Raw genomic sequence first — 25,739 nt, forward strand, 5'->3', positions numbered from 1 at the left:
TAAGGAGTTTTTGAGTAGTTGTTTATAAGGTACTTAAAAGCAGTTCTTTTAAGCCTCTTAAATGTTTCAGTATCCTATTAATTTACGTTATATAGAAGATGACTGACTTAGCAAATGCACACACTGGTCCAGCCAATTATCACAAACCTCAAAGTAGTAGAGTCAAAACCAATGAGGCTATCCGATGCATGTTAGCCCACACTGTTAATTTAGCATTTGAAGCTACATTTAAAAGCAAAAAACCTATTACCCTTCATATGAGGCTCCATCAGTTATTAATTAAAGATTATGCATTCTGCTTTTCCCTGGTGTGATTCTGTCCTGCTCGACTGTTCCCTGGAACAGTAGTCTTTTATCTCCATCCACCTTCTCTCCCACCTAAGTGTGTGCCACCAACCCATGGAAGATTTGATGGACATGGACATGAGCCCCCTGGGGACCCAGAACTATCTTTTCAGTTGTGAACTAAAGGCCGACAAAGATTATCACTGTAAGGTAGATAATGATGAAAATGAGCACCAGTTATCTTCAAGAACGGTCAGTTTAGGGGCTGGCGCAAAGGATGAATTGCACATTGTCGAAGCAGAGGAGATGAATTATGAAGGCGGTCCAATTAAAGTAACACTGGCAGCTTTGAAAATGTCTGTGCAGCCAACGGTTTCCCTTGGGGGCTTTGAAATAACACCACCTGTGGTCTTATGGTTGAAGCGTGGTTCAGGGCCTGTGCGTATTAGTAGACAGCACTTAGTAGCTGTGGAGGAAGATGCAGAGTCAGAAGATGAAGAGAAGGAGGATGTGAAACTCCTAAGTATACCTAGAAAGCGCTCTGCCCCTGGAAGTGGTAGCAAGTTTCCACAGAAAAAAGTAAAACTTGCTGCTGATGAAGATGAAGATGATGAAGAAGATGACGATGATGATGATGACTTTAATGATGAGGAAGCTGAAGAAAAAGCTCCAGTAGAGAAGTCTGTACAAGATGCTCCAGCCAAAAATGCACAAAAATCAAACCAGAACTGAAAAGACTCAAAACCATTAACACCAAGATCAAAAGGTCAAGAATCCTTCAAAAAACAGGAAAAAACTCCTAAAACACCAAAAGGACCTAGCTCTGTAGAAGACATTAAAGCAAAAATGCAAGCAAGTATAGAAAAAGATGGTTCCCTTCCCAAAGCGGAAGCCAAATTCATCAATTATGTGAAGAATTGTTTCCAGATGACTGACCAGGAGGCTATTCAAGGTCTCTGGCAGTGGAGTAAGTCTCTTTAAGAAAATAGTTTAAACAGTTTGTTAAAATTTTCCATCTTATTTCATTTCTGTAACAGCTGATATCTGGCTGTCCTTTTTATAATGCAGAGTGAGAACTTCTCCTACCGTGTCTGATAAAATGTTGTCCAGGTTCCATTGCCAAGAATGTGTTGTCCAAAATGTCTGTTTAGTTTTTAAAGATGGAACTCCACCCTTTGCTTGGTTTTAAGTATGTATGGAATGTTACGATAGGACATAGTAGTAGTGGTGATCAGACAAATGGAAATGGTGGGGAGACAAAAATATACATGTGAAATAAACTCAGTATTAAAAAAAGATTATGCATTCTTACACATTAAATACATATACACAAAGGCCTCTTTTTTTTTTTAATTAATTAATTAATTTATTTATTTATTTATTTTGGCTGCGTTGGGTCTTCGTTGCTGTGCGCGGGCTTTCTCTCATTGCAGCTAGCGAGGGCTACTCTTTGTTGCAGTGCGCGGGTTTCTCATTGCAGTGGCTTCTCTTGTTGCGGAGCACAGGCTCTAGGCACACGGGCTTCAGTAGCTGTGGCATGTGGGCTCAGCAGTTGTGCCACAGGGACCCTAGAGCGCAGCCTCAGTAGTTGTGGTGCACGGGCTTAGTTGCTGTGCGGCATGTGGGATCTTCCCGGACCGGGGCTCGAACCCATGTCCCCTGCACTGGCAGGTGGATTCTTAACCACTGGGCCACTAGGGGAGCCCACAAAGGCCTCTTCTGAAGACAAAAAGAAAAAAAACCAACCCAGTTATAAATAGACTGCAAAGCACGATGAACCTCCCTAGCCAATTGGCAGGGTGCTCCCTGTTGCAAAAACACCCCAGCAGAGGAGTCTGTCATCTGTTATGAGGCATCCAAGGATCTGAGTGCTTGGGAGGCAGAGCTCCTCTCTAGCTCTGAGAAGCCCAGCTCTGGCTGGGGGCCAAATCAAGAATTACTGTGAAGCTCTTGAAACCTACAGATACCAAAAAAACAAAAACAAAAACAAAACTCTCAGATATTTTGTATTAAAAGTTTGGGGGGGCTTCCTTGGTCACCACAATGAGAAGCCCGCGCACCACAATGAAGAGTAGCCCCCGCTCGCCACAACTAGAGAAAGCCTGCGCGCAGCAACGAAGACCCAACGCGGCCAAAAATAAATAAATTTATTTAAAAAAAAGAAGAAGAAGAAAAGAAGAACATCTTCCTTAGAGATAAAAATGGCAGACACTCCTAACATCTAAATAACAAGTAAGGCCCAACATCATTGAGAATGCCAGCACAGAAGTAATAAAAACAGTTCACATCCAAAAAGGCCTCTTTCACACCGAAGTTTTAAAAAGTCTCCCTTAAACAATGAGTTAGAGGAAATATAAAAATAAAAAAATAAAAAGTTTTGGGTAGAGTTCTAGAGACAGCAGACTCAAAACATAGGTGAGGCTCCTGCAAAGCTTGATGGTGGGGCGGATCAGTACACCTTGCTGCTGATTTAAAAACCTAATCTAGAGTATTGCCTCAAAATTAAGAATTAATGCACTAAGACAAACCTAAATTTGTAAAATTATTGTTGAACTCTGCTTCCTAAGAAAGATCTTTCAGGGTCCTTTGACTTGCTTAGTTCTTAAGGGCAGTATTAAATGGGATACTATCTTTGTCTAATGTAAATATGGTCACCATCTTATAATTGGGAGACATGAAGTCAGAGAGGTAAGGAATTTTCCTTATATCACACTGCGGAAAAATGAGTTTGTAATAGAATTCAAATATTTTCAACCAGTAACTAGAAATGACAACAATCATATAGCCAACTTTCTATTATCATGTTTTTTAATTCTTTCCATGACTTTTGTGTTTCTTTGATTCTCCAACCTATAATGTAGGTACTACTGGCATATACCGTTTTACGTGTGAGGAAACAAGCACAGAGTAGCTGCATAACTGCTCCAGTATCACACACAGCTGGTACATATGGAGGCAGGAGGGAAATTCATAGTCCACGCTCTTAACCATTGTACTTTTCACCCTTTATGTCTCTACCTACTTCCCCAAATAACAGTTTGTGGGTATTTTGTCTATCAGACACCATGAATGAACTCACCGTAGAGTAAGTCCTCCCTCTAGACTCAAAGGCAAAACAAAACCACGAGGGTGCCTTTTGGTCTAACAATCTGTGATCCAGTATCTGCTGAGAGGAGGCACCCCACTTACAATTCCTGCCACAGTCTCTGTGGTTCAGGGCCTCGACCCCCCCCCCCCAATCCCACCAGCATTCACATTAGTTGTCATCAAGCATTCTCTCCATGTACAACGTTGTTTGTTTTGTAGAAACATAAAAACACATTTCAACCACCCATCTGTTGCTTAAATCTCTTCTATGATACCCTGGCCAAGTGGTCCAGAAATTTGAAACTTCCCATGGTAGCACATTCCATCCTGGTTGGCTTTCACTGAGAAACGTCTTCCTCACGTTGAGAAAAAAAAATCTGTCTGTAGCTTCCTTTTATTTTTTGCAGTTATAACTATTAGATCTAATCTGTTTGTTTGTTTTTATTTTGAGAATTTAATAAACATTACAGGCCCTACCCCCAGAAAAAATGTAGTCTGTAGCCATGCACAAAAGCTGACAAGCAGACCTCCTAAGGCATATAATGGTCCGTGGGCCTTAAGCTTAGAAACCCTCTTCGATAATAACCCTTCAAATGCTGTATGGGGGCGAGCGCTCTTCCCCTCTGTACTGTGCACCGGGTCCAAGAAGGGACTTGTGTTCTTTTCTCCCCACTGAACTGCATCTGCTTAGATTTTGGTCATTCATTTCAGCCCATGGAGACCTTTCTGAACCCTGGTGTTGTGATCTAATCAATTCACTATCCCTCCTTCAAGTCATGAGGCTTCCTATGATACACAAGGAAGTGTGCACATTTAACAAACAGAATATAATCATATGCAGTTAAGTTTGCCACCCAGGAGACCTGCTTTTGTTCTGATTTCTTCAATGTTGGGTTAATTCAGGAATTAGACTAACCAACTCAGAGGATACGAAAACACATGAGAGCCACATGATTGAAGGTCTAGGTACTGATTGCAAAACTTCCTTTTACAGTCTAGTCTGTGACCTCAGGACACCCCAGTATTTTCCCAGGCCTAAAGCACCCCTGCAACTGTAGTCTTCCTAAATAAAACAGTGGCTGCCCAGGGGCTATCTCTTTGGCGTGAAGGATTCTCATGGCCAGCAACTTTACAAATGCCATGTTGGGTATTAGGGTTTTTTTTAATGATTTAATTTGCTTGTTTTTAAATGAATTTTTTCATGCTTCGAGAGTAGCTTCTAGTGTTCTAGCATTTTGTGGACAACTTCACATTGATCCTGTCCAAGTACTTTGTAGATTTTATAAATTAAATCATATCACTTCTAGTGTTTGTCATTTCATAACTAAGAGTTTTAATATAGCCAGCAATGTGGAAGAAGATTGAAAAAGATTTGAGTCAGAGGACCCCACTCTGTCATTAACTAACCAAGTGATCACAAGCAGTTCTTCTATCCTTTCTGGGCCTCTTATTTCTCATATGTAAAAGGAGGGAGCTGGGTTACTTCTTCTGTAACGTCTCCTCCAGTTTTCAATATCGTTTATTCTAATTTTGTTAAATTAGATGGATCCCCTGAAACATCAGAACCAATACAAATAGCAGTATCTGAATTCCTTTCTGTGCCTTAAACTTCAAGGCAGGAAGTATGATTTTAATACACAAGGGCTACCACAAAACATCCTTTCACTATATTAGTGACGCATGGTAGGTCACAGGACACAATCTCTCTATTCCAATGATTCCTAAACTTTGGAAACACCTAGGGAATTTTAAAAATTGATGATGCCTAGATCTCACCCCCAAATGTTCCAATTTCATTGGGAAAGAGTGAGACCACCTGGACCAGCAGAATTATAAAAACTTCTCCAGTTTAGAACCGCTGCTCCAGTCCATAGTTTTCAATTCTGAATGCTTGCAAGAATCACCTGATAAATTTTCAAAGTCTACCAATGCCTAGATCCACTCCCAGATTCTGATTCAATTGGCCTGTGGGACCAGGGTATTGACATGTTTTTAAACTCTGCAGGTGACTGTAATATGTAGACAGGGTTGGGAACTACCCTAATCTCTACCTCACAAGTTCCTTCTAGTTGATCGTCCTGACATGCTACTCCATCTCACACTGGCTATTCATCGAATGAAAAAACTTTGGACCTAGTTACAAGATACAGCTCCACCTCCACTATATCAACCTGGTGTCATAACTTCCTGCTTTTGCTCGAGGACCATAACATCTTATCTTGTCAATTAACAAGTGCTCCCTGTTATGTGACCTGAATTGCCCAGCTATGAGCTCTCAAATGCTTCTTTCAGATTGCAGTAACACTTCTTTCTATCAATTTCTGTCTGCTTTATGCATCAGTTTTCCCTAGTACCTTGAATGCCTTTGCCCACTATTCCAAACTTCCTCTGCATCCTGGATTATCCTGATAAAATTTCTCCTATGATCCCAACTAACTACTATTAAATGGAGTCTAAAGGACATACCCAACTGAAAAAAAATCTGCCTATTTTCTCCAACAGCTAACCAATGCTAGGCATATATAGCAAGGGAATTGGACACACACACACACACACACACACACACACATACAATTTCTAAAACTGTAACACTTTCTTCCATTCAACACTGGCTTCAGTTCTGGACAGGTACCTTAAGAAACACAAGAATCAATCTTGGAAAAGTGCAAAGATGAGAACTGTACATTTTCAAGGGAATTAAGAAGTTACCAAAAGAAGGTGAAAGCAAAGATTAGACCCTCAGTCTAGAAAAATGAAAGCTGACGGTGAATCATTTTTAAATCGTGACTAAAATAATATTATTTTCTCAAATATGGAACATAGAAGCTGAAAGAACAATGTTCTAGGAAAAATAAAAGATAATACTGCATAGTAAGTATAAAACAAAATTATAAGGAGTTTATACAGGTTAAAGATAAATAAGTTCTTTGACGGCTTAGATAAACTTGATAAATGAGATAAAATGGGTTTTTCAGAAAGTAAGAAAAATTACTTAACATTTGGGGGGGGGACTTTATCAGTTTTTAAAGTACTTTCATACACATGTTTTTTATTCAAGTCTTGTAAAAAATCAGAAGTTAGAGCTGTTCTGAGAACATTCTGAACATTTTGAGGCCAGTATTACAAAGGTATCCAACATCTTCCACAAAAGCTCCTTTGAGATGCTGTCTGATACTGGGCTGGCCAGATATTCGCTCTAGAGGCATTTATATTCTTTATGACCAGAGGTGGATTTACCATGAATCTAATGAAGCTTTAAGCTTTAATCACTTCTCTTGCAAGGGTTTTTTCCAAGTCTTAAGTGGAGCCCTGACAGTAGGTTCCCATGGTTGTATGTTTTTGTCAAATAGCAAAAGTAAGTTGTTATCATCTGTTGTGACTTTTTTTCTTCATCCTGAATATTTATTTTCATACATACTCTGTATTGGAAACTTTATATTCTTTTTCTTAAATATGGAATGCGGTGCCCCTCCTGCTTATGAGCTATTATTGCTAAGTCATAGCATCCTGCTACCCACCGCAAGGCCATCAATATCCTCCTCTTTGTCTTTTAACCTTCCTTCTCCATCAACACTCAGCCTTTGAGTTTCAGCTGTTCCTTGCTCTCTCCTCGGCCATATTCCTCCTTTCTGATGACCGTCCCCTCACAGGGAATGTCTTCCCAAGGAAGACTCAGAGTATCAGGTAAAGCTTTCCAGTTATTCCCTTTCTCTTCCCTGGACCAGCTCTCCTCCTTTTCCTCAACCTTGGAGAAGGTTCTCAGTGTGAGAGAACTCAAGTTTCTACTTGCAACTCTCTCTGCCGTGTCCTCCCAGCTTTGCCCTTTCATTTCAGTCACACACCCTTCTCCTGCTCCTCAGAACCTTTCCTGCTGCCTTTGCCCACACTCAGCACCTTCAGCAGTTATGGTCTCCTTTAGTGGTTTCTCTCGTCTAAATTTCCATTCCTTCCCCAAAAGTAAAAAATACACTGAATACTGAAAATGCCTTTTAACTTGAGTTGTTTTGGCACAAGTGTCCCAGAAGGAAGGGAGAGAGAAGATGTGTGGCAGTTACTCCTGGGCCAAACTTGGGAGCAGTGCTTTCCCCCGCTGTGGATAAGTTGCCAAAATAGACACTGGGAAATGAAAAAAAAAAAAAGTTTTTCCTTCCATGAAGTGTGGTTTCGTGCACCTGGAGTTCTGAAGTCAGCCTGAGCGAGGCAGAAAGTGTGGGGATGTGCGTCACCTGAGGTATCCATTTACACACATGCACACAACCATAGAACATGGGTCCGAAGTGTTAGGACTGACTTCAGGAGCTCAGCTATGAAATAAAGATTCCACTGTGTCTACCCTAAACTACCCGCCCAATATAGAAAAAGGGAAATTTTTATTTTACAAAGATTTCAATAATGCAGGCTTAAGCTCAAAGAACTGTAATACTTTGAAGTTTATCTAGAAGATATAATTAAAATGTAGACTATCTCAGTCACTGAATAGTTATCATGGTTTTTTCTGGTTTAAGCAATACTAAATAGTGATTCTGAAAAATGTTTAAAATATGTTATAACGTTACGGTGTCTTAATTTTCCTCCCAGAAAACCATCTAATGGGTTAAATCAGATTTAAGTAAAGATTTTAATAAAGAAGCATTTAAATGAGAGTCCTGGGCAGGATCAGCATTGTGGTTGAATAGAAACACACAGAGTCTGCCAAGAAAAAAAGAGGAAGGGATTTGACCTTTGCCTTAGATTTCAGTCTGGGAATTTGCAGTACTTTAATGCTACATATTTTGTTCAACCAACAAAAAGCCACAATGTTTATGGAAGCTCAGGAGAGTCAACTTCTTCTCACTAGATATTCTCAGTACAATAAAATATTAATGCTGTGCTAAAATTATACATTTTCATATATACAAGAGCAAACTGTGCTGATTTCCTGGGTGCAAAAGATTTAGTAATTATAAGTGAACTTACGGGTAAACACGTGGCCCTAGATATTTTTTCACATCTGTCATTTGCTAGCTCCCCAGCGTTAATTTGAGTACCCCTGTACTGGGATATCTCTCTGGGGAGAAGAAAACTACAGCCTACACACAGTAACCAAATCCTGTGAATTCCTGACAGTTCTAACATTTTTGACATAAAGATTTTTAGTTAAATATGTATGCCTTGATTTTATCCTACCCATTATCACCACCTTGGTCATTCACTCTCTTTCAGTAGCTCAACAGTATACATTCACTGAAAATGCTGAATCACAATGCTCTGAGGTATTCATGCAATCTCCTGCTTAGGATTACCCATAATGAAGGAAGCTCAATGATGATTGGCTAAATAATGACCAATATAGAATTTAGTCCACTATTTATATGGCCTATCTTTCACTCCATTCTTGAGCTGAGTTCCATAAGCCTACATTGCCTCAGGCATGAGGAAACAAAAATACAGGTCAGAGTCCTTGCAATATTAGACCAGGGCTTACACCATTTAAAAAAAAAAAAAAAAGCTGAAAACAATGACAAACATGAAAACAGTTTCCCAAAAGGGTTGGACTAGCTTCTTTGAGTCATCACAATAAAAATGGAGTAACATTCAGCAGAGTCATCAATGCCACCTACGTCACATGCAGACTAAAAAAAACATCATAGCCCAAACATCATGGAACACAAAGCAGAAAAAGTTGGGTACATCCACCCTCTTCATAGCAGTGGCCACAGCAATCATCTTTCAAATCTCAGAGAAATATCCCAGCACACTGATACTCAAATGAGTAAATATTTATTCTACGCATTAAAAAATAGTTTCATATAACCTTATGTGTCTTTTCTCCTCACTGTACCTTGCTGTCCTTTTACTCTATTACCTCTGTGTTTGGCATATAGTTGAATTTTACATATGAATAAAAAAATGATGGAAGGAAAATTGAATATCTTGGGATATGATATCTAAATCTTAAAAATAAGAATTCTTAAGGATGCTTGAATTGGGAGAATTTCCTGGGGCAGTGGCGGGGGGCTAAAGGACGACGTATTTTTAGTGCACAAAAAAGTTGTCATTAGTTATTTGATTTCTTCATTAACTCAGCAAATATTTTTTGTCTATCTCAGCACACCAGGAATTGTTCTAGGTTTCTGTGATTCAATGATCAACAGCACAGACTTGGGCAGAATTTACATTCTAGGGTGGGGGGAAATAGTTAAAAACTAAAAATGAAAACTGAGCACAAAAATAATGATATAGTTATGATTGTGATTAGGGCCAAAATGGGACTTTTTGGAGAAATGGAAAGGTGCGAGCCAGATTGTACAGAGCCTTATATACCGTGTTAAGGATTTTCTGTTTTATCCTAAGATAAATGGTAAATATTGTGAAGTTTAAAGCAGGAATATACCTTGATTAAAATTTCATTTTGAAAAGAATACCCTAGGGGTCTAAAAGTAGAAATGATTAGAAGAGATGAGCAAAACACGATTATGGCAGGAGTGGGTGAAAGTAAAGGTCCAGTTGGGAGGCTACTGCTGTAGTTTAGGCAAAAGGTGATGGCAGTTGAGCCACAGGAGTAGCAGTGGACACATGGAGATGTGACCAGATCCAAGATTCATCTGCAAGGTGCAAGATGCTTACCGAGTAGATAATAGTCAAGGGTAACATCAGCGTTTCTGTCATGGGCAACTGGAAGGATGGGGGATGGGAAGACTGAGAATATTAAGTAAAGATTAGGTTTGAGGGATAAGTAGGTTTGAGGGATAAAATCCATGAGAGGTAACCAAGAGGAGATAACAAGTAAATGTTGTACGTACAGTTTTGTAGCTCAGAAGGGAAATCTGTGATGGTGAAAGCAATCTCTGAGTCATGGTGAATGCACAGTATTTTTTTATAAGCTGTGGAAGTGAATGAGATTTCATGGGAAAAGAATGTAGGGTAAGAAGGAAACAGGGTCCAAGACTGGTCTTTGAAAAACTCTAATTGCTAAGTAGAGGAGGAGGCTCTACCAAAGGTGAATGAAAAGGGTTGGCCAGATGGGGTAGAAAGAACACTCGATTGTGTGTTACACTAAGTTGTGTGTTACAGAAGCCAAGAAAAGAGAGAATTTCAAACAGAGAAATTGATCACACAGGAAAGTCAAGTAAGAGGAGGATTTTGCAATGGGGCCACCACTGAGATCTTAGCCAGGACAGTTTGATGGCATGGTAGATTGGAGAGAACTGAGCTGTGAAAGGGAAGTGAAGGCATTAGGAAAATGTGCATACAATAACCCTTTCCAGAAGCCTAATCATGGGCAAAATTTTGAGGTTCTATTCTTGGTTATGTAGCCTGCATTTCTCCATTTGTGAAATGAGGGTGTGACTATAATCATATTCAGAAAATAACTCAGAAATGCAAGGGCAAAGCCCTGTGATTGGCATCACTCAATTCAGTTGAGTTCAAATAATATTTATTGAGCACATGATAGATCCTGTGACACAGAGATGAACAGGACAAGGTGCATTCTTGCCAAAAGCATATGATTTAATGGAGGAGACAGAATAAAACACATAAATTTTTAAAAATGCAGTAAGTTTGAAGATGAAAGTATGCATGATGTGCCATGAGAGCAAAGAAGAGGGGCATATAGCCCAACCAGAAAATCTGAGAAACTTTCTGGAAGAGAAGACACATGAACTAAGCTGTGGAGAAGCAAATAGGAATTAGCTGAGTGGTAAGTAAAGATACACCACGGAGGGAATGTATGAACATAAGCAAAGGCCCAGAGAGGTGGAACACAATTTAAATTCTGTGTACACCCTGTCCATGATTTGCTCAGAGCATCTGCACGTCAGCTACTAGAATGTAAAGCGGAGTGTGAGAGTTAAGTCTGGAGAGGTAGACAGGCCAAGCTCATGAAGAACTTGTGTGCCATGTTAAGGAGATTTGACTTTAGTAACCATCTGGATTCAAACTTAAGATCAATCACCTATTAGTCCTGTGACTTTGGACTATTTCCTTAGACTCCCAGAGCTTCAATTTCCTCAATGAGAGTTTTTATTTTTAATTTCCTTAAATGAGAGCTTAAATAGTACCTACATCCTAATATGAAAATTTCATGAACTCTCAATTAGGGTTAAAAATTATCTGAGCAGGAAGCAGCCTTAGACTCATCCAATCTACTTATTATACATATACGGAAACTGAGTCCCAAGGAGATAAATAACTTATCCAAGCTCATGCTTTGAAGAAGCAGCAGAGCCTACAGCAAATCTGAGTTCTATTATCTGATACTATGACACTACTGAGCATTCCTTTTTTCCAGGAGTTAAAGAAAAGTTTGAAGCAACCAAAAAATGAAAGAGGTGGCAGAGGACAGGTTTTCAAATGCCAAAGTGTCAGTAGAGATGACATTTTCTGATGATGAGCAACAAACTGAAGGTTGAGAATTAAGACAGGGACAAGGCTGGGATGTGCTAGTCACTTTCTTCCTTCCTGGTGCAAATCACCATGAACTCACAGCTTGCTACGTATATCGCAAGAGGCATGGGTTTTGACAGAAGCCAGGCTAGGTTCATATCCCTGTTCTGCAATTTATTAGCTGTGTGACTTGAGTCAACTCTTTTCTGTATCTGTAAAATCTGAAAATAATGCCTTACTGATTTCTTGAATAAGTTAGTATATATGGACATGCTTAATATATTGCCTCACACAAAGGAGGCACCTGAATATTTGTTTTCTTTATTCCTTCTCAGAAAAATACAGGGCAGACCACCACAGGTACAAGATGAGTCCATTTAATGACATATACCCAGACAATTTATTCTCAAGACCCCCCAGGGAATATGGAAGTGGATAATAGACTATTTTATAGACTATTCTCTATCTTCTAGGTTTCAGACCGATCTACTAAGTCCTGAACAGCTGATGACAGACTAGTCAACAGCTCAGAGACCAAAGATCAGAGTCTGAATTGACTTGGTGGAGCTTTTAGCTAACAAGAAAGGGACATGTGATGGGTTAGTAGGACAGGTGTGGTGTCTACGATAGAAATAAATGCAACTGAAGGTAAGAAAATGAAAATGGGAGAAGTAGAGAAAGAAGTTGTCAACCAACACGTCATGGTCTCAAACATAAAAATGCTCTGTGTGGGCGGCCATAAAATGTTTTCTCTGTAATTATTAACAACTATGGCCTGAAAATTATTTTGAGTTCATTCCAATGTAAATAGTAAGACAGGACGAGTAAGCACTTTTCTTTAACTGCATGACCTTTAAGGAAGAAAGCATAAAGATTTGCTTAAAGTAGCCATGGAACTAGTTCCATCAAATTCACGGGACTGGGTACACTCCAGCCCTCTGATGAAGACCACAGAGAACGAGCCCTAGGCCGGGGGTACATGAGGATTTGAACCATGTTTCATTGCCGCTTCTTTCCTTCCCTGAAACTAGCTGACTTCTCTGTTTGGGGCATTTGGTAACATACACACTTCCTGTGGAAACAGCCAGGCAAAAACAAAGGCAGACTAAGCTCTCCCCATGCTCTTAATCTTGAGCCTCACAAGTATTTTATTTGCCAAAGTCACACCACATATCAACTCTCTTCACATTTCCCAGTCTACAGTTTTCTAAAGCTTTCTATCACAGGCTAGAGGAGGACAAAAATGAATCTCTCTATAATTTCCTCTCCCTTTTTCTGCTTAAGAAATTCTGATAAGAAGAAATTAGGAAATAGAGATGAGTCTCATTCACTTTTCAGCTATTCACTGAGTACCTCCAGTGGGTCAGGTGCTCTGCTAGGTACAGGAGACACAAAGATAATAAGACATGGATCTTGCCCTCGGGTACTCTCAGCCTGGTACAGAGACACATGAAAACTAGTCATTGTACTACAGTGTAACAAATGTAATGAAAGAGGTAAGCAAGGGATTAAAGGGGCTCATCAAGAAAACATTCAAGGCAGATCAAGAAAACATTCATGAAAGAGTATTTTGAGTTGAGTCAAGATGGAAGAACAGGACTTTGCCAGAGAAAAGGGCATAATGGCAGATGTAACAACACGATAAACACAGGGAGGTATGAAAGGACCTGCCAAATTTGAGTATCTGCTAAAATTTGTTATTGATGGAATAAGGGTACAATAGAATGGAGTAGGATTGGGGAAATGAGGCCAGAAAGGGGGGCAGAGGCTAAATTATGAAGGGTTTTATATGCCATGATAGAAACATTTTAACTCTATCCAGAAGGTCATAGATACCCATTGAAAGGTATTAATCCAGAGAGTGAATAACTAGATTTAAACTCTAGAAAGGTCATCCTCAGCAGGGTGGAGGTGGAGACAGGATTGGATGGGGTGGAGAGTCGAGATAGGATTTCCAGTGAGAAAGTCACTGTGTTGGTTCATGTGAGTTATGATGGGAACCAGAACTAGAGGACTGGCAATGGGAATGGAGGAGAGGAGGCATATTTGAGAAGTATTTAAGATTAGCCAACTAATTAAATGTGTAGATGAGGGCAAGGGAGAAGTAATGGAAGATGAACACCAGACTGGGGGCTTTGGCTCCTGGGCAGGTGGTGGTAAAATTAGCTGAAGTAGAAACATGGAAGGACATTAAGGGGAAGATTTGTTTGAATTTATTTTTTAAAATTTTATTTATTTATTTATTTATTTATTTATATTTTTATTGTGTTAAGAACACTTAGAATGAGATCCATCTCTTAACAATTTTTTTCAGTGTAAAATACAGTATCGTTGACACTATATGTACAATGCTGTACAGCAGATCTCTGGAACATAAATCATCTTGCTTAACTGAAACTTTATGCTTGTGGAATAGTAATTCCCCATCTTCTCCTCTCTCTAGTCCCTGGAAACCACCATTTCACTCTTTCAGTCTATGAATTTTACTATTTTAGATCTTTCATAAGTGGAATCATGCAGTTTGTGAAATTAGACTCTCAAAGAGATATTAGCACTCCCATGTTCACTGCAGCACTATTCACGATAGCCAAGATGTGGAAACACCCTAAATGTCTATCCACAGATGAATAGATTTTTTAAAATGTGGCATATACATACAATGGCATTTTATCCAGCCTTTAAAAAGAAAGAAATTCTGCTATATGTGGCAATGTGGATGAATATTGAGGACATTATGTTAAGGGAAATAAGCTACTGTGAACTTCTCACAGGACACTAAGTTGATGCTGTCCAATAAGTCCTTAGATATACATATGAATCTTCAGCTGAAGTAGAGAAATATCTGAAGAAAATCAAGACAAATCATAAAGTTAAGAAGGCAACCAAAAAATTGTACATGACATTCTCTGCCTCTAGAAGTCAGATTTGCTTAGGAAATCAAGTAGGAACTAAAGTAGTTTAAGAAACATGTTTTCATTTTATTATCAAAGCAGGAACAGAGGAAGACTGGAAACAAAATTGAGGAAGACACTGTATGTTATACATGAAAGTTAAGAGTGTAAATCCTGAGTTCTCATCACAAGGAGAAATATTTTTTTCTTTTTCTTTTCTTTTGTAGTTATTTGAGACGATGAGTATTCACTAAGCTGACTGTGATAATCATTTCATGACGTATATAAGCCAAATCATTATGCTCTACACCTTAAAAATACAGTACTGTATGTCAATTACATCTCAATAAAACTGGAAGGAAAACAATTTGAGGAAGATAGGCTGATTAACCTGGAGGATGAGAAAGATTTCCTAAGATGAAAGACTGAGATCCTAGTGGACACCTTGACAGATTTAAATGACGGCTAATACGCCAGGAGAGACTAGTATGAGAAAGGGTGCTCCATGTCTAACTGCTCTTTCGGAGGGTTTTAGAAAGGGGGAAGATGGGTCGACTGCTATCAGATCAGAAATTGTGTCCTCCTGTAACAGCTCTGAGAGGGCAGAAAACTATTGAGAGGCATCTTCTTAAAGTCACAGAGACTGAAAATCAATTGGGGAACTTTAAATATTTAGAGAAGTGTACACAGTGGTTACAGAATATCTGGACGGGTATGATGGGGGAAGATAAGGAAGATCAGTGTAAAATGCTCAGGGCATTACTGGGTAACAAAGCAGAAACAATGAATAAGCAGAAACTCTGGGCATGTTTGAAGTAGAAAAAAAGATATTAGGGTTAGAGGTAACATAGTTGATCGGTAGTGGCAAGAGCAGTACAAGAAGTCAACAAGGAGCTGAGTCACCATTATGATGGGCTCAATATTTCACACTGAGGAAGCCACAAAATAACCCAGGCCCCAAGAGTGTTTCACCTCCATGTGGACCACTTACAGGGCATTCTTCTTTCCATGAAATTTCTATTACATTATTTCTACAAATATATTTACAATAACTCCCTCAGTACCTGGGGGTAGTCTGAGATCATACTGTTCCCTCTTTTTCTGGCAGCCAAAACTGCATAAGATACCGCTCCAACTTTTTTAAGCAGTTAACTACACACTTCTTTTAGTGTGACAGCCAGAAATGAGTGAAATAGGTCATAATGTCCACCAAGAAGTCAAGAGAAATGATCACCCTCTGCACTCTGAACGCCATCTCCTTTTGCTGGCAGCCTCATTGCACTGCTCATAATGACTTTGCTGTCTCAATTCTTTTATTATTTATTTATTCATGAAACATACATTTATGGTACTTCTATCATCTACCAAGGACTCTATACAAGAGGAACTGGAGGATGTTAAAGAGAGCAAAAACAAACACAGTCCCCTGCCTTCATGTAGTTTAGCATCCAATGGGAGAGACAGGCACTGAGCCAATAATCACACTCATGAAAGCATCATCCATCACACGTGAGGGAGGAGGTGGCCCAGGACCACTCATGCTCCCCGTAAGACTGCCTTCCCTTGTCTTCAATCCCTCCAGTGGCACGAAAGAAGAGGGTGCTCCACAGCTCCCTCCCAAGAGAGGCTTATAATCCCTCTACCACTATCTACACTTTATCCCAGTTTCCTACAGTTAGCACAAAAGGTCCCGGTCTCTCAGGAGATCCCACAAACCCAAACCCCCTAACTCCTTAAGGCTCTGACTTCAGCCCCACCCTGACTCCTACTCCTCAAACTCTTCTGCTCTCCCCTGAAGAATACCCAGTCCAATATCAATTAAAATCCCCCCAATAAATACATAAATAAAAATAAAATCCCCAAAGTCCTCAAAATTTCCATGAATGTTCCTATCACCTTTGTGTTCCACCTCAAATCTCCCGCTCCCCTGAGGAATCTGCTTTCCCTGCAGTCGTCTCTGGTGGTGGTTCTTCTATCTCCCTGGGCCTGGAGGGGGGAAATGTATCCTCCTTGCTCCTCTTCTAAATCTTTTTCTTTCTCTCACTCCTAACCCCTCCCCCCTCCCCCCCTCTCCCAGGCTCCCGCTTTGAAACTCGTGTCATCAGACTATACAACCTATTACTTTCCTTATAGGAGCCTTTGGCTCACCTGCCCCTCTTTCTTCTCACCTTTAAAATTCTTCCAACACCTTCACCCCACCCCGTTCTCTTCCCTGGACCTAGTTCAATCAAAGTTTTGGCCCCCACCGCTCCATGGCAACTGCCCTTTTCAAGATCACCAATAACTGCTGCAGTGCTCAATGCAGTGGTCAGTCATAGTCTTCATTTTGTTTTGCTTGTCTTCAATATTTGGCACAGGCTGACCACTACTTTCTTGAAACAGTTCTATCACTTGACTTCCAGAACCTTATACATCCTGGTTTTCCTTCTACTTCACTGGACCCTCCTTCTTACTGTCTCCAGCTGATCCTTTCTCAACTTCCTCATTCTAAAACCTCGGGTCACCTTGGACATTTCTTCTCTAGTTCACTTGTTCTCTGGATGATATCATCTAATTTTTTGACTTTAAGTGACATTTACATGCCAAAGACTGACACATTTATATCTATAGTCCAGACCTAGGGTAACCAACTCATCCCAGTTTTCCCAGGACTTTCTTGGTTTTAGCACCAAATGTCCCATGTCCCAGGAACCTCCTCAGTCCCAGGCAAACCAGGATGGCTGGTCACCCCACCCAGACTTCTCCCCCAAACTGTAGATTCATAAATCCAACTACCTACTCTCTAACTCCACTTGGATATGTACTAGGCATCTTAAAGTTGACGTGTCCAGACTGACCCTTAACCTTTCCTCTCAAATCTGCTTCTCTCATAGACTTGCCCATCTCAGTAAATGGTGACTCCATTCTTCTGGTTACTTATGCCATTAACCTTAATGTAGTCCTTGATCTTTTTCTTTCTTCTGTAACTCATCTTCAATCTGTCAACATATTCTGTTGGCTTTCCTTCAAAGGTATCCAGAATCTGACCACTTTCCTCAATTCTACTTTTATTACCTTGACCAAACCACCATCATATCTTGTCTGGATGAGTACAGACAAGTTTAAAACTGATATCTCTGCTCTTTTCTCCAACCCCCATCCACACAGAGTGTTTATTGCCCAAACAGTAACCAGTGCAATCCTTTGGAAATGTGCCAGATCACGTCCTTTGCTTAAATTGCGTAATTATTCTCCACCCACTCAGACTGAAAGCCAAAGTTCTTACATTGACCTTTCAGGTTCTACTTCACCTGATCCCTCTCTGTCTTCATCTCCTGCTATTTGCATGTCCATTTACTCTCTTCCAAACATGCCGGCCTTATGGTTGCTCTTTAAACACGGCAAACACGCTTCTATCTCAGGGCTTTTGCCCTTACTCTTCCCTCTACCTGGCATAGTCTGCCTTCAGGTATATGCAAGCTTCACCCTCTAGTTCAAATGTTGCCTCATCGGTTCCTCCCTGACTATTTAAAATAGCGTGCACTTGTGCACACACATGCACTTCCTATCTTCTCTCTCTGATGTACTTTTCTCCATAACGCTTAACACCAATGGACATCCTTTATATTTTACTTGTTGATATCTCCTCCATCACTAGATGACGATCCTTAGGAAGGAACTGTTTTATTCACCACTATATCCTCAGCACTTAGAACAGAGCCTCGCACACAATAAATATTCAACAAATATGTGTTATGTAAACAAATGAATGAATTATAAATTGAGATAAGAGCTCCAGAGGGCAGGACTGTAAGGACTATGTAATGTGTAACAAAGGAATCTCAGCCTAGAGAGTTAGGGAGGGCTTCCCTATGGAAACACCCCTCGAATGAAGACCTGAAGGATGAGTAGGTATTAACCAGATGAGGATGAGAAAACAACATTTCAGACAGAAGGAACAACCTATGCAAAGGCTTTGTAGCAGGAGACTTCACAGTGTGTTCAAAGAACTGAAAGAAAACCCATATGCCTGGGGTACAGAGAACAAGGAGGATATTTCGAAGACTAAGCTGGGCAGGTATACAGGGGCATGGTTTTTATCTGTATGTGAGAGGAATAAAAAGACATTAGAAGAACTTAATCTGGGGGTAGATGTGTATATGACCCAATCATATTTGTGTTATGAAAATATTTACTCAGGCTGTTGTGTTAAATGGGGTGAAGGGGGCCAGAGTAGAAACACTGAGACCAGATGGACCATAGTAATAGTATGGGTGAGAAATGATGGCCCTATAGACTAATAAGGTAGTAGTGGAGATGAATGAGTGACAAATTCTGAGATTCTAGGAGTTAAAATGAACAAAGTCTGGAGAGGAGTTAGAGATGGGGAGGCGGGAGAAAGAGGTATCAATGATGATGCCTAAATTGACTAACAGAAGAGAGAGTAGTAATATTTGCTGATTGGTGGGTACTAGAAGAGGACCTGGCTTGAAGGGGATGGTTTAAGAGTTCCATCTTGGACATGCTAAGTGTGAGGAGCCTTTCAGACATCCAACTCCAAGAGAAATTTGTTGAGCTATTGGACATACAGCACCGGAGCTATGTAGAGATCTGGGCTGGAGAACAGTGTTTGGGGACTATCATTGTAAAGATGGTAATGAAGCCTTGAAATTGATGAGACAGCTGATTTTTTGCATGAGTTCCTACTAAGCCATATCTTTCCACCTCTGTACTCACACAGATAACTTTTCAGATAAAAGCACAATTATAATTTTACTCTTAATTTCATTGTGTTAGAGTCAGATTATTGCTGTCACCTGTTATAGTTTTTTTAAGATTCTCATTCTCGGTTTCCCTCTCCTCTTTCAGCCTTGTTTATCCTGCACTACTAATGATAATCAGTAGCAGCAGCAGCAGCATGAATGTTTCTAATCCATTAATAACCACATGGAACCAAACAAAATGTAAATGTTGTTTTTGGTACCCCACTTGGGACCTCCCTCCAGAGAGGCACTAATAGAGGCAAATCCATGTCAGATCAGTCACAGCAACAGTTCAAAGTTCATCCAACTCTTCAACAGCCCATGATGTCTCCCAAGGATAGCATGAGAGAACTTGTAAAATTATTTATGCGTCAGGCAACTTCAGAAACATTACAAGCATACTCTTAAACCTGGTGCTTAAATCCCAGTTCCTTTGTTTGTGACAAGTTTGAGCAAGTTGCTGAAACTCTCTGGGTTATAGTTTCCATTTATAATATACTGATCACAATATCTGTCCCACAGATCTATAGAGAAGATTAAGTGAGGTGATGCATGCAAAACACCTGGCACCTAATATGTACACAAACAGAAGCTTGTTTACTTTTGTGTTATTATTATTACTACCATTTTCCCCAAATCTATGTGCATCTAATTTACTACCAGGTTATATCTTTTTTTTGATAACTTAGTGGGCTCAAGGGAGGATCATAGTCTTATTCCAGCAGATAATAGCAACATAAGAAATCATATAGAAACGGGTCCGCGGGAGCAAAGGTGAGAGGTAAAGCAGGGAGCCGTTCGAGATCGCTGCTCCTCGGAGAGAGGGCGTTGGAGTTCAATTAAGTTCCTTATGTCTTCCCCTGAAATTGCTTCCCTCTCATGGGGGCAAATGAAAGTACAAGGCTCTACTAAAATCTATAAGGACTGCAAAGTGTGGCCAGGGGGAAGTCGGGCTTGGGATTGGCGAGAAACAGGAACTGAGCATTCTCCTGGTGTGCAGCCTGCAGATGTGGAGGAAGTTGTCGAGAAGGGTGTGCAGATCCTTGTCATTGGCCGAGGGATGAGTGAGGCCTTGAAGGTACCCCTATCAACCGTGGAATACCTCAAGAAAAAAGGCATTGATGTGCGGGTCCTCCAGACAGAGCAGGCAGTGAAGGAGTATAATGCCTTGGTTACCCAAGGCATCAGGGTGGGAGGGGTCTTCCATTCCACCTGCTGATGGAGCCTTAAGAGAATAAATCACTAAGCAATGAAAAAAAAAAAAGAAATCATATATGTGCAAAGTTGGTCATAAGATGGATGAAAAGAGTTGTCCAAGAATAAACTACCATTGAGGAATATTTTCAAATACAGCATAGGGGATGGACGGACATTACTGGTTGAGAGTGAAAATCAAACTTAACAAAGTTTCTTTTTGTTCAAATGTTGGAAAGCATAGACACGTACATTTATTATCAATTTAATGCTGAAATATTTACCACTAGCTAAATGTCTTAGGTACCTAGAAAAATAGGGTACTTACAGAAATTTACATTGTAGAAAATATTGAATTTTAATGGAAAATATAACTTATAATGGAATTTTACTGAAATCTGATCTTTTTCTAAGAAAGTATGCACTGGGAAAGCCAAAAGGAAGAGTACAGCTTTTGGAGACAGAGCTAGGCTGGAAATCTAGCTCCTTACTTACACACTGGGTTGCCATTAGCAAGCTTTGCCATGTGTCTAATCTTCAATTTCCTCATCTACCAAATGTGAAAACGAATGCCAGTGTCATAAGGTTTTTGAGTGCATGAAGTGACTCACCATATGCAAAGTGCTTTATACAAAATAAGCATTTAATAAATGTTAGTTCCACCTTCCTAAACACTGCCAGCTAAGCAAAGGTAAACAATAGGGAAGTAAAAGCCTTATTTTGTTCAAATGAACTGCACTGCACCCAAGCTATTCTAATAATACACTCTACAAGCTTCTTACTATCTTTCATTTTCAGCACTTATCTTCACAAACCTATCTTGGGGATCCCACCATTCATTACAACCAAGAGAAGACAATGAAACAGCATCTATTTTTAAACACTTGCTAAAAGCTCCAGAAAGGAAAATCTATTTCTAATGATTCTGTGTTTAATCCCATGACACTTGGTAGATGAAAAATGAATCTCATTCTTTGATTGTAACTGTTCTTAGAAGTCACTGAATTTAAATATATATATATATATTAATCAATATAATACATGCATGTGATAACAAAGCAAATAGGACTCATGATGAAAGCAAAAATAGCATTCTCATCCTTCTCTTCTCACCTTCAGTACACACCCTAGAGACAAACTCTTTCGGTTGTTTCTGTTTCTAGTTTTGGTGGTTGCTTCCCTAATTCTAGATATCATGATTTTATCTCTGTTTTGATTCATCCACTTTAGACATAGTATCTAGTGAATCCCATATATGAGAGCTTAAAATTCAGGTCACTTACTCATCTCTATTCCTCTCAATGTATGTTATCATTATTTATAGTTTTTCTATTAGTTATCTTTCCATCTTTAATAATATATTTCAACTCTATTTTTTATTCCAAAGGCTTTGGCAGTATCTGTGGCAGCTACATGTCCTAATGGCATAACGTAATGTAAGCTCCAGGAAGGTAAGGAGCTCTGTCTGATGTTTTTCTTTCTGTTTCCCAAGTGCCTAGAACAACACCTACACCCAGTAGGTTCTCAGTAAATATTTGTCAAGTGAATGAATAAATAACAACGCTAATGGTATCAGTGTATTAGCATCCTTACCTTTCCTTCTACACGTCCTTCCTCCCATCAGCTCACTTACTTTTTTACATTGTAAAATTATTAATATTTATAAATTGTCCTGTAAACACAGCAAAGCCTTCTACATTTTGTCTATAAGTGACTTAGGGCTACTTGTCTTTGCTTTCCCCAAACGTTGTTCAGTTTATTTAGTGAGGAGGCCCCTACACACCAACTGTCTACGTATTGGTTTGGGGAAGGGCGAATGAAGTACGCACTGGTGGCTGTGGTTTCATCACAGACCTCAAGTGAATCCCTTGGTTTCAATTCAAGTTCTCGCTTGCTTGTGGTTGATCCTGAGGCTAGAGACTCTGGGATTCTGAAGAGCAGATCAGCTCTTATCTCCTTATAGCTCCTTATCTATAAAACTAAGTCTCTTCCAGCCCGTTTCATTCACCAAGACATTCCTGTTCATTTTCAGTCTCCCAGAAATTTGTTAAAATCATTTGCTTGGGAACTTCCCTGGTGGCGCAGTGGTTAAGAATCCACCTGCCAATGCAGGGGAAACGAGTTCGAGCCTGGGTCCGGGAAGATCCCACATGCCGCAGAGCAACTAAGCCCGTGCGCCACAACTACTGAGCCTGTGCTCTAGAGCCCGCGAGCTATAACTACTGAGCCCACGTGCCACAACTACTGAAGCCCACGTGCCTAGAGCCCGTGCTCTGCAACAAGAGAAGCCACCGCAATGAGAAGCCCACACACTGCAACGAAAAGTAGCCCCTGCTTGTCGCAACTAGAGAAAGCCCGCGCACAGCAACAAAGACCCAACGCAGCCAAAAATAAAAAAAATTTTAAAAAAAATCATTTGCTTGTTGAATTGGTTCATCCCCACCTTGATTTTCTTTATGGCTAGTGGCTTATTTCTTTTTGTGCTTTTCTACTTTTATTTCAGTAGATGTTAAAATGAAAATGTGTACCTCATTTGTCATCTTAAACCAGAAATGTTACAAGTAATTTCTTAATGTTTTATTTCATCTGTGTGTATGTGAAAGCGATTATAGAATACACATGATTTGTTGTAGGCAACTTCTTTTTGCCTTTCCTGCTCTAAGTGCGACTGCCCACGTGAACAATAACATAGTCAATATGTGATTGTTGAGTCTCTTAACTTTTCTTTCTTATTTTAAATTGAACTCTGAGATTTATGTTAATTCTGTGATTCATCTTTTTAAGCCACGTTAAAATCTTTTTTTTTTTTACCAAAATGCATTTAAAAATAAGAAAACGCATTTAAAAAAGAATATCCCCTTTCCTCCCACACACACTATGGATGAGAACAAATCCTACCTCAGAGAGGAATGGATAAGAGGAGAAGGGAGGAGGGGTGAATGAGCCACTGTGTCCTGACTTCCTGCTTATGTGGCCATAGAGCCAATGTACTGACTCAGCCAATATTTTCCAAAAGAGGATGAGGCTGGAGAATTCCAGAAAAAGAGGTCCAAAGATCACCTACACTTATCACACTTCCACCTGAAGAAAAGCAATTCTCTTACCAAATTCATTCTTTCATCTAGCAAACATTAGTTTGGAAGAAAGGAGTCTCATATTTATTGATCATACCATGTTCTAACTCTTCTACCTGTATTACATTTTTTTCATGGTTACAAGAAACCATGAAAAGGAAATAGGTATTACAGCAGACTCTTGTCATTTGAAGATTTAACATCGGACGTTTTGGCTATTTGCCAGTAACTCCAAAAGTTTAGGACCTGGCATTTTTCTAAAGGATTCGCTTGAAGCTGATGCCCCCTTGGAGGCTGAGGTTGCAGAGCAAATGATAAACCAGTGAGTGAGATGGGATTATTGGCGAGCATCTCTATTTCAGTTTGAGTTTGCTTTTCTCGCATCTCTTTCCTATCTGTGTAGCTCTCCAGAAGTGCTCCAGTGGTCTTCTTGCATTTAAGGCTTCCACATCTCAAGATTATCCCTTGAGTATTTCAAGGGTCTATTATAATCAAGACATAAATTAATGTGACAATGTTTACCCAGGAAAAAATGGCAAACTGGGACTTGAGACCATTTTTCTAGACTCTAAAATTCATGCTCTTCCTTAGCTCACCCACTGAGCTTCCTCTAATGCTGGGGACCGAACTGCAGCAATAACTTTTGTCCCCACCAAGTCTGAGGCCCCATAAGGAAGGCCGCACCTCTCCCAGCAGCAAACTGGGCTTCAGGCAGTTTATGGGTCCTGTGAAGTTCAACCTGTCAACAAGGAGGCTTATCTTTTCTTTGTTTGCAGGAAGATACAAAGCTAACTCCCTCCTGAGGACCAACAGAATAAGATGAGCAAACACAAGTCATTCAGCTTAATCAGTCAAATGACCAATTTAATAACAGGTAAAGATGTGTGACCTGAAGAGAATATGTATTTCAATCATGAAAAATTGACAAAGAAGCCAAAATCGAGCTCAGAAACAATGGTCTTAAGTTCTGCCAAATTCAGAGGGAGCCCATGACTTAGGCAGTCCATGGTTCACCAGCTACATGATCAGCTGGCAGAGTTTTCTACAATTCCGATGTTCTCATCCATAATAAGGTGAAACTTAAAGTGTTCCAGTTATTTTTAGCAATCACTAAACCAGTGTCTTTGGGCATGGGAAATATTTTGTCAATGACCAAATCTGCTTCTCTCTCCAAAATATCTCATCAACATGTTTCCTTCAAAACAATTAGCTCTGTTTTAGTAAGAAGAAGTTTGCCCACAATGTCTTTAAGGAGATTAATGAGATCAATTCTTCCATAAAATTACCAGTGTATAATAGGGCCCTAAGTGCCCATCCTCTGACTGAGCCTCCAACAGATATTTATGAGCTTTTCCTACTTTGTGTGGCATACTCTACTTGATATGAATGTTTTGGTTTGTTCTGCTTTGGGGGATTTTTTTTTCTCCAAGAAAAAAGTTCAAAAATAATTTCTTAAAACCAGATAGCGTCTGGGCCCCAGGCAGCTTAGTTAGCTGAGATGCCCCTAAATAAGTATTATAATCATTTAGAAAGTACCTAGGCCAGATAATCAGTGAGATTATTAGTGTTTTCTCCTAAGGAACACAGTACAAAGAAAAAATAAAATCTAATACAATTTGCACAAATAACAACCCAGTACATTCATGAGACACTTAGAATTACAGAGTAACTTCACATCCATTACTTCATTTAGTCCTTATGAGGTTCTTGTGAGATAGATATTATTCTCTTATTTAACAAGTCAAGTAACTTTCCTGAGGTGACACAGATGCTATATGACCAAACCCAACTCCATTTATTATATATATTATTCTTTTACTGAGGACAAACCTGGTGCCCATACTAAGTGAGGTGCTAGGGTTACAACAATGAGTGAGACAGCATCTTTCTTCACACTGTGTTTGCAGTGTGTGTACACATATTCTCAGTAAAAAGTCTAACACTTGCTGGAATGCGCTAGAAAGCAGTCTTTTTACCAGCAGACAAGAAAACTCCAGCCAGGCATGGTTCCAATTCAGCCCACCTGCCCTGCTTCGGCTTTGACCTGGATAGATCATAAATCATGCGAAAAGATGCTCAGTCATGGTGCCAATTCTATC

At 39.8% G+C, this 25,739-nt stretch overlaps 2 protein-coding genes across 3 annotated transcripts; both read left to right on the forward strand.

Annotated features, from left to right (window-relative positions):
• Positions 1 to 399: 399 nt before the first annotated feature.
• On the forward strand, positions 400 to 1,266 carry LOC132368595 (nucleophosmin-like). 2 transcript variants are annotated; one of them, XM_059927305.1, is made up of 3 exons: positions 400 to 457; positions 752 to 965; positions 1,044 to 1,266. In XM_059927305.1, exons 1-3 carry the CDS (start codon positions 400 to 402, stop codon positions 1,264 to 1,266), a joined length of 495 nt encoding a protein of 164 aa, XP_059783288.1. The 2 variants fall into 2 exon arrangements, with proteins under 2 accessions (XP_059783288.1, XP_059783287.1); XM_059927304.1 differs by having other exon boundaries at positions 400 to 965.
• An 18,863-nt stretch (positions 1,267 to 20,129) lies between these two features.
• LOC132368597 (mth938 domain-containing protein-like) lies at positions 20,130 to 20,634 on the forward strand. The gene has a single exon (XM_059927306.1). The coding sequence runs from the start codon at positions 20,223 to 20,225 to the stop codon at positions 20,589 to 20,591; it is 369 nt and encodes a 122-aa protein (XP_059783289.1). The 5' UTR covers positions 20,130 to 20,222; the 3' UTR covers positions 20,592 to 20,634.
• The last annotated feature ends 5,105 nt before the right edge of the window (positions 20,635 to 25,739 follow it).

This window comes from Balaenoptera ricei, chromosome 7, assembly GCF_028023285.1.
Source record: "Balaenoptera ricei isolate mBalRic1 chromosome 7, mBalRic1.hap2, whole genome shotgun sequence".
Taxonomy (NCBI): domain Eukaryota; kingdom Metazoa; phylum Chordata; class Mammalia; order Artiodactyla; family Balaenopteridae; genus Balaenoptera; species Balaenoptera ricei.

Coding starts and splice junctions, on each gene's coding strand:
- LOC132368597 (XM_059927306.1), top strand. CDS start 20,223: ATGTCTTCCCCTGAAATTGCTTCCCTCTCATGGGGGCAAATGAAAGTA.
- LOC132368595 (XM_059927304.1), top strand. CDS start 400: ATGGAAGATTTGATGGACATGGACATGAGCCCCCTGGGGACCCAGAAC. Junction 966..1,043: donor GAAAAAGCTCCAGTAGAGAA/GTCTGTACAAGA, acceptor ATTAACACCAAG/ATCAAAAGGTCAAGAATCCT.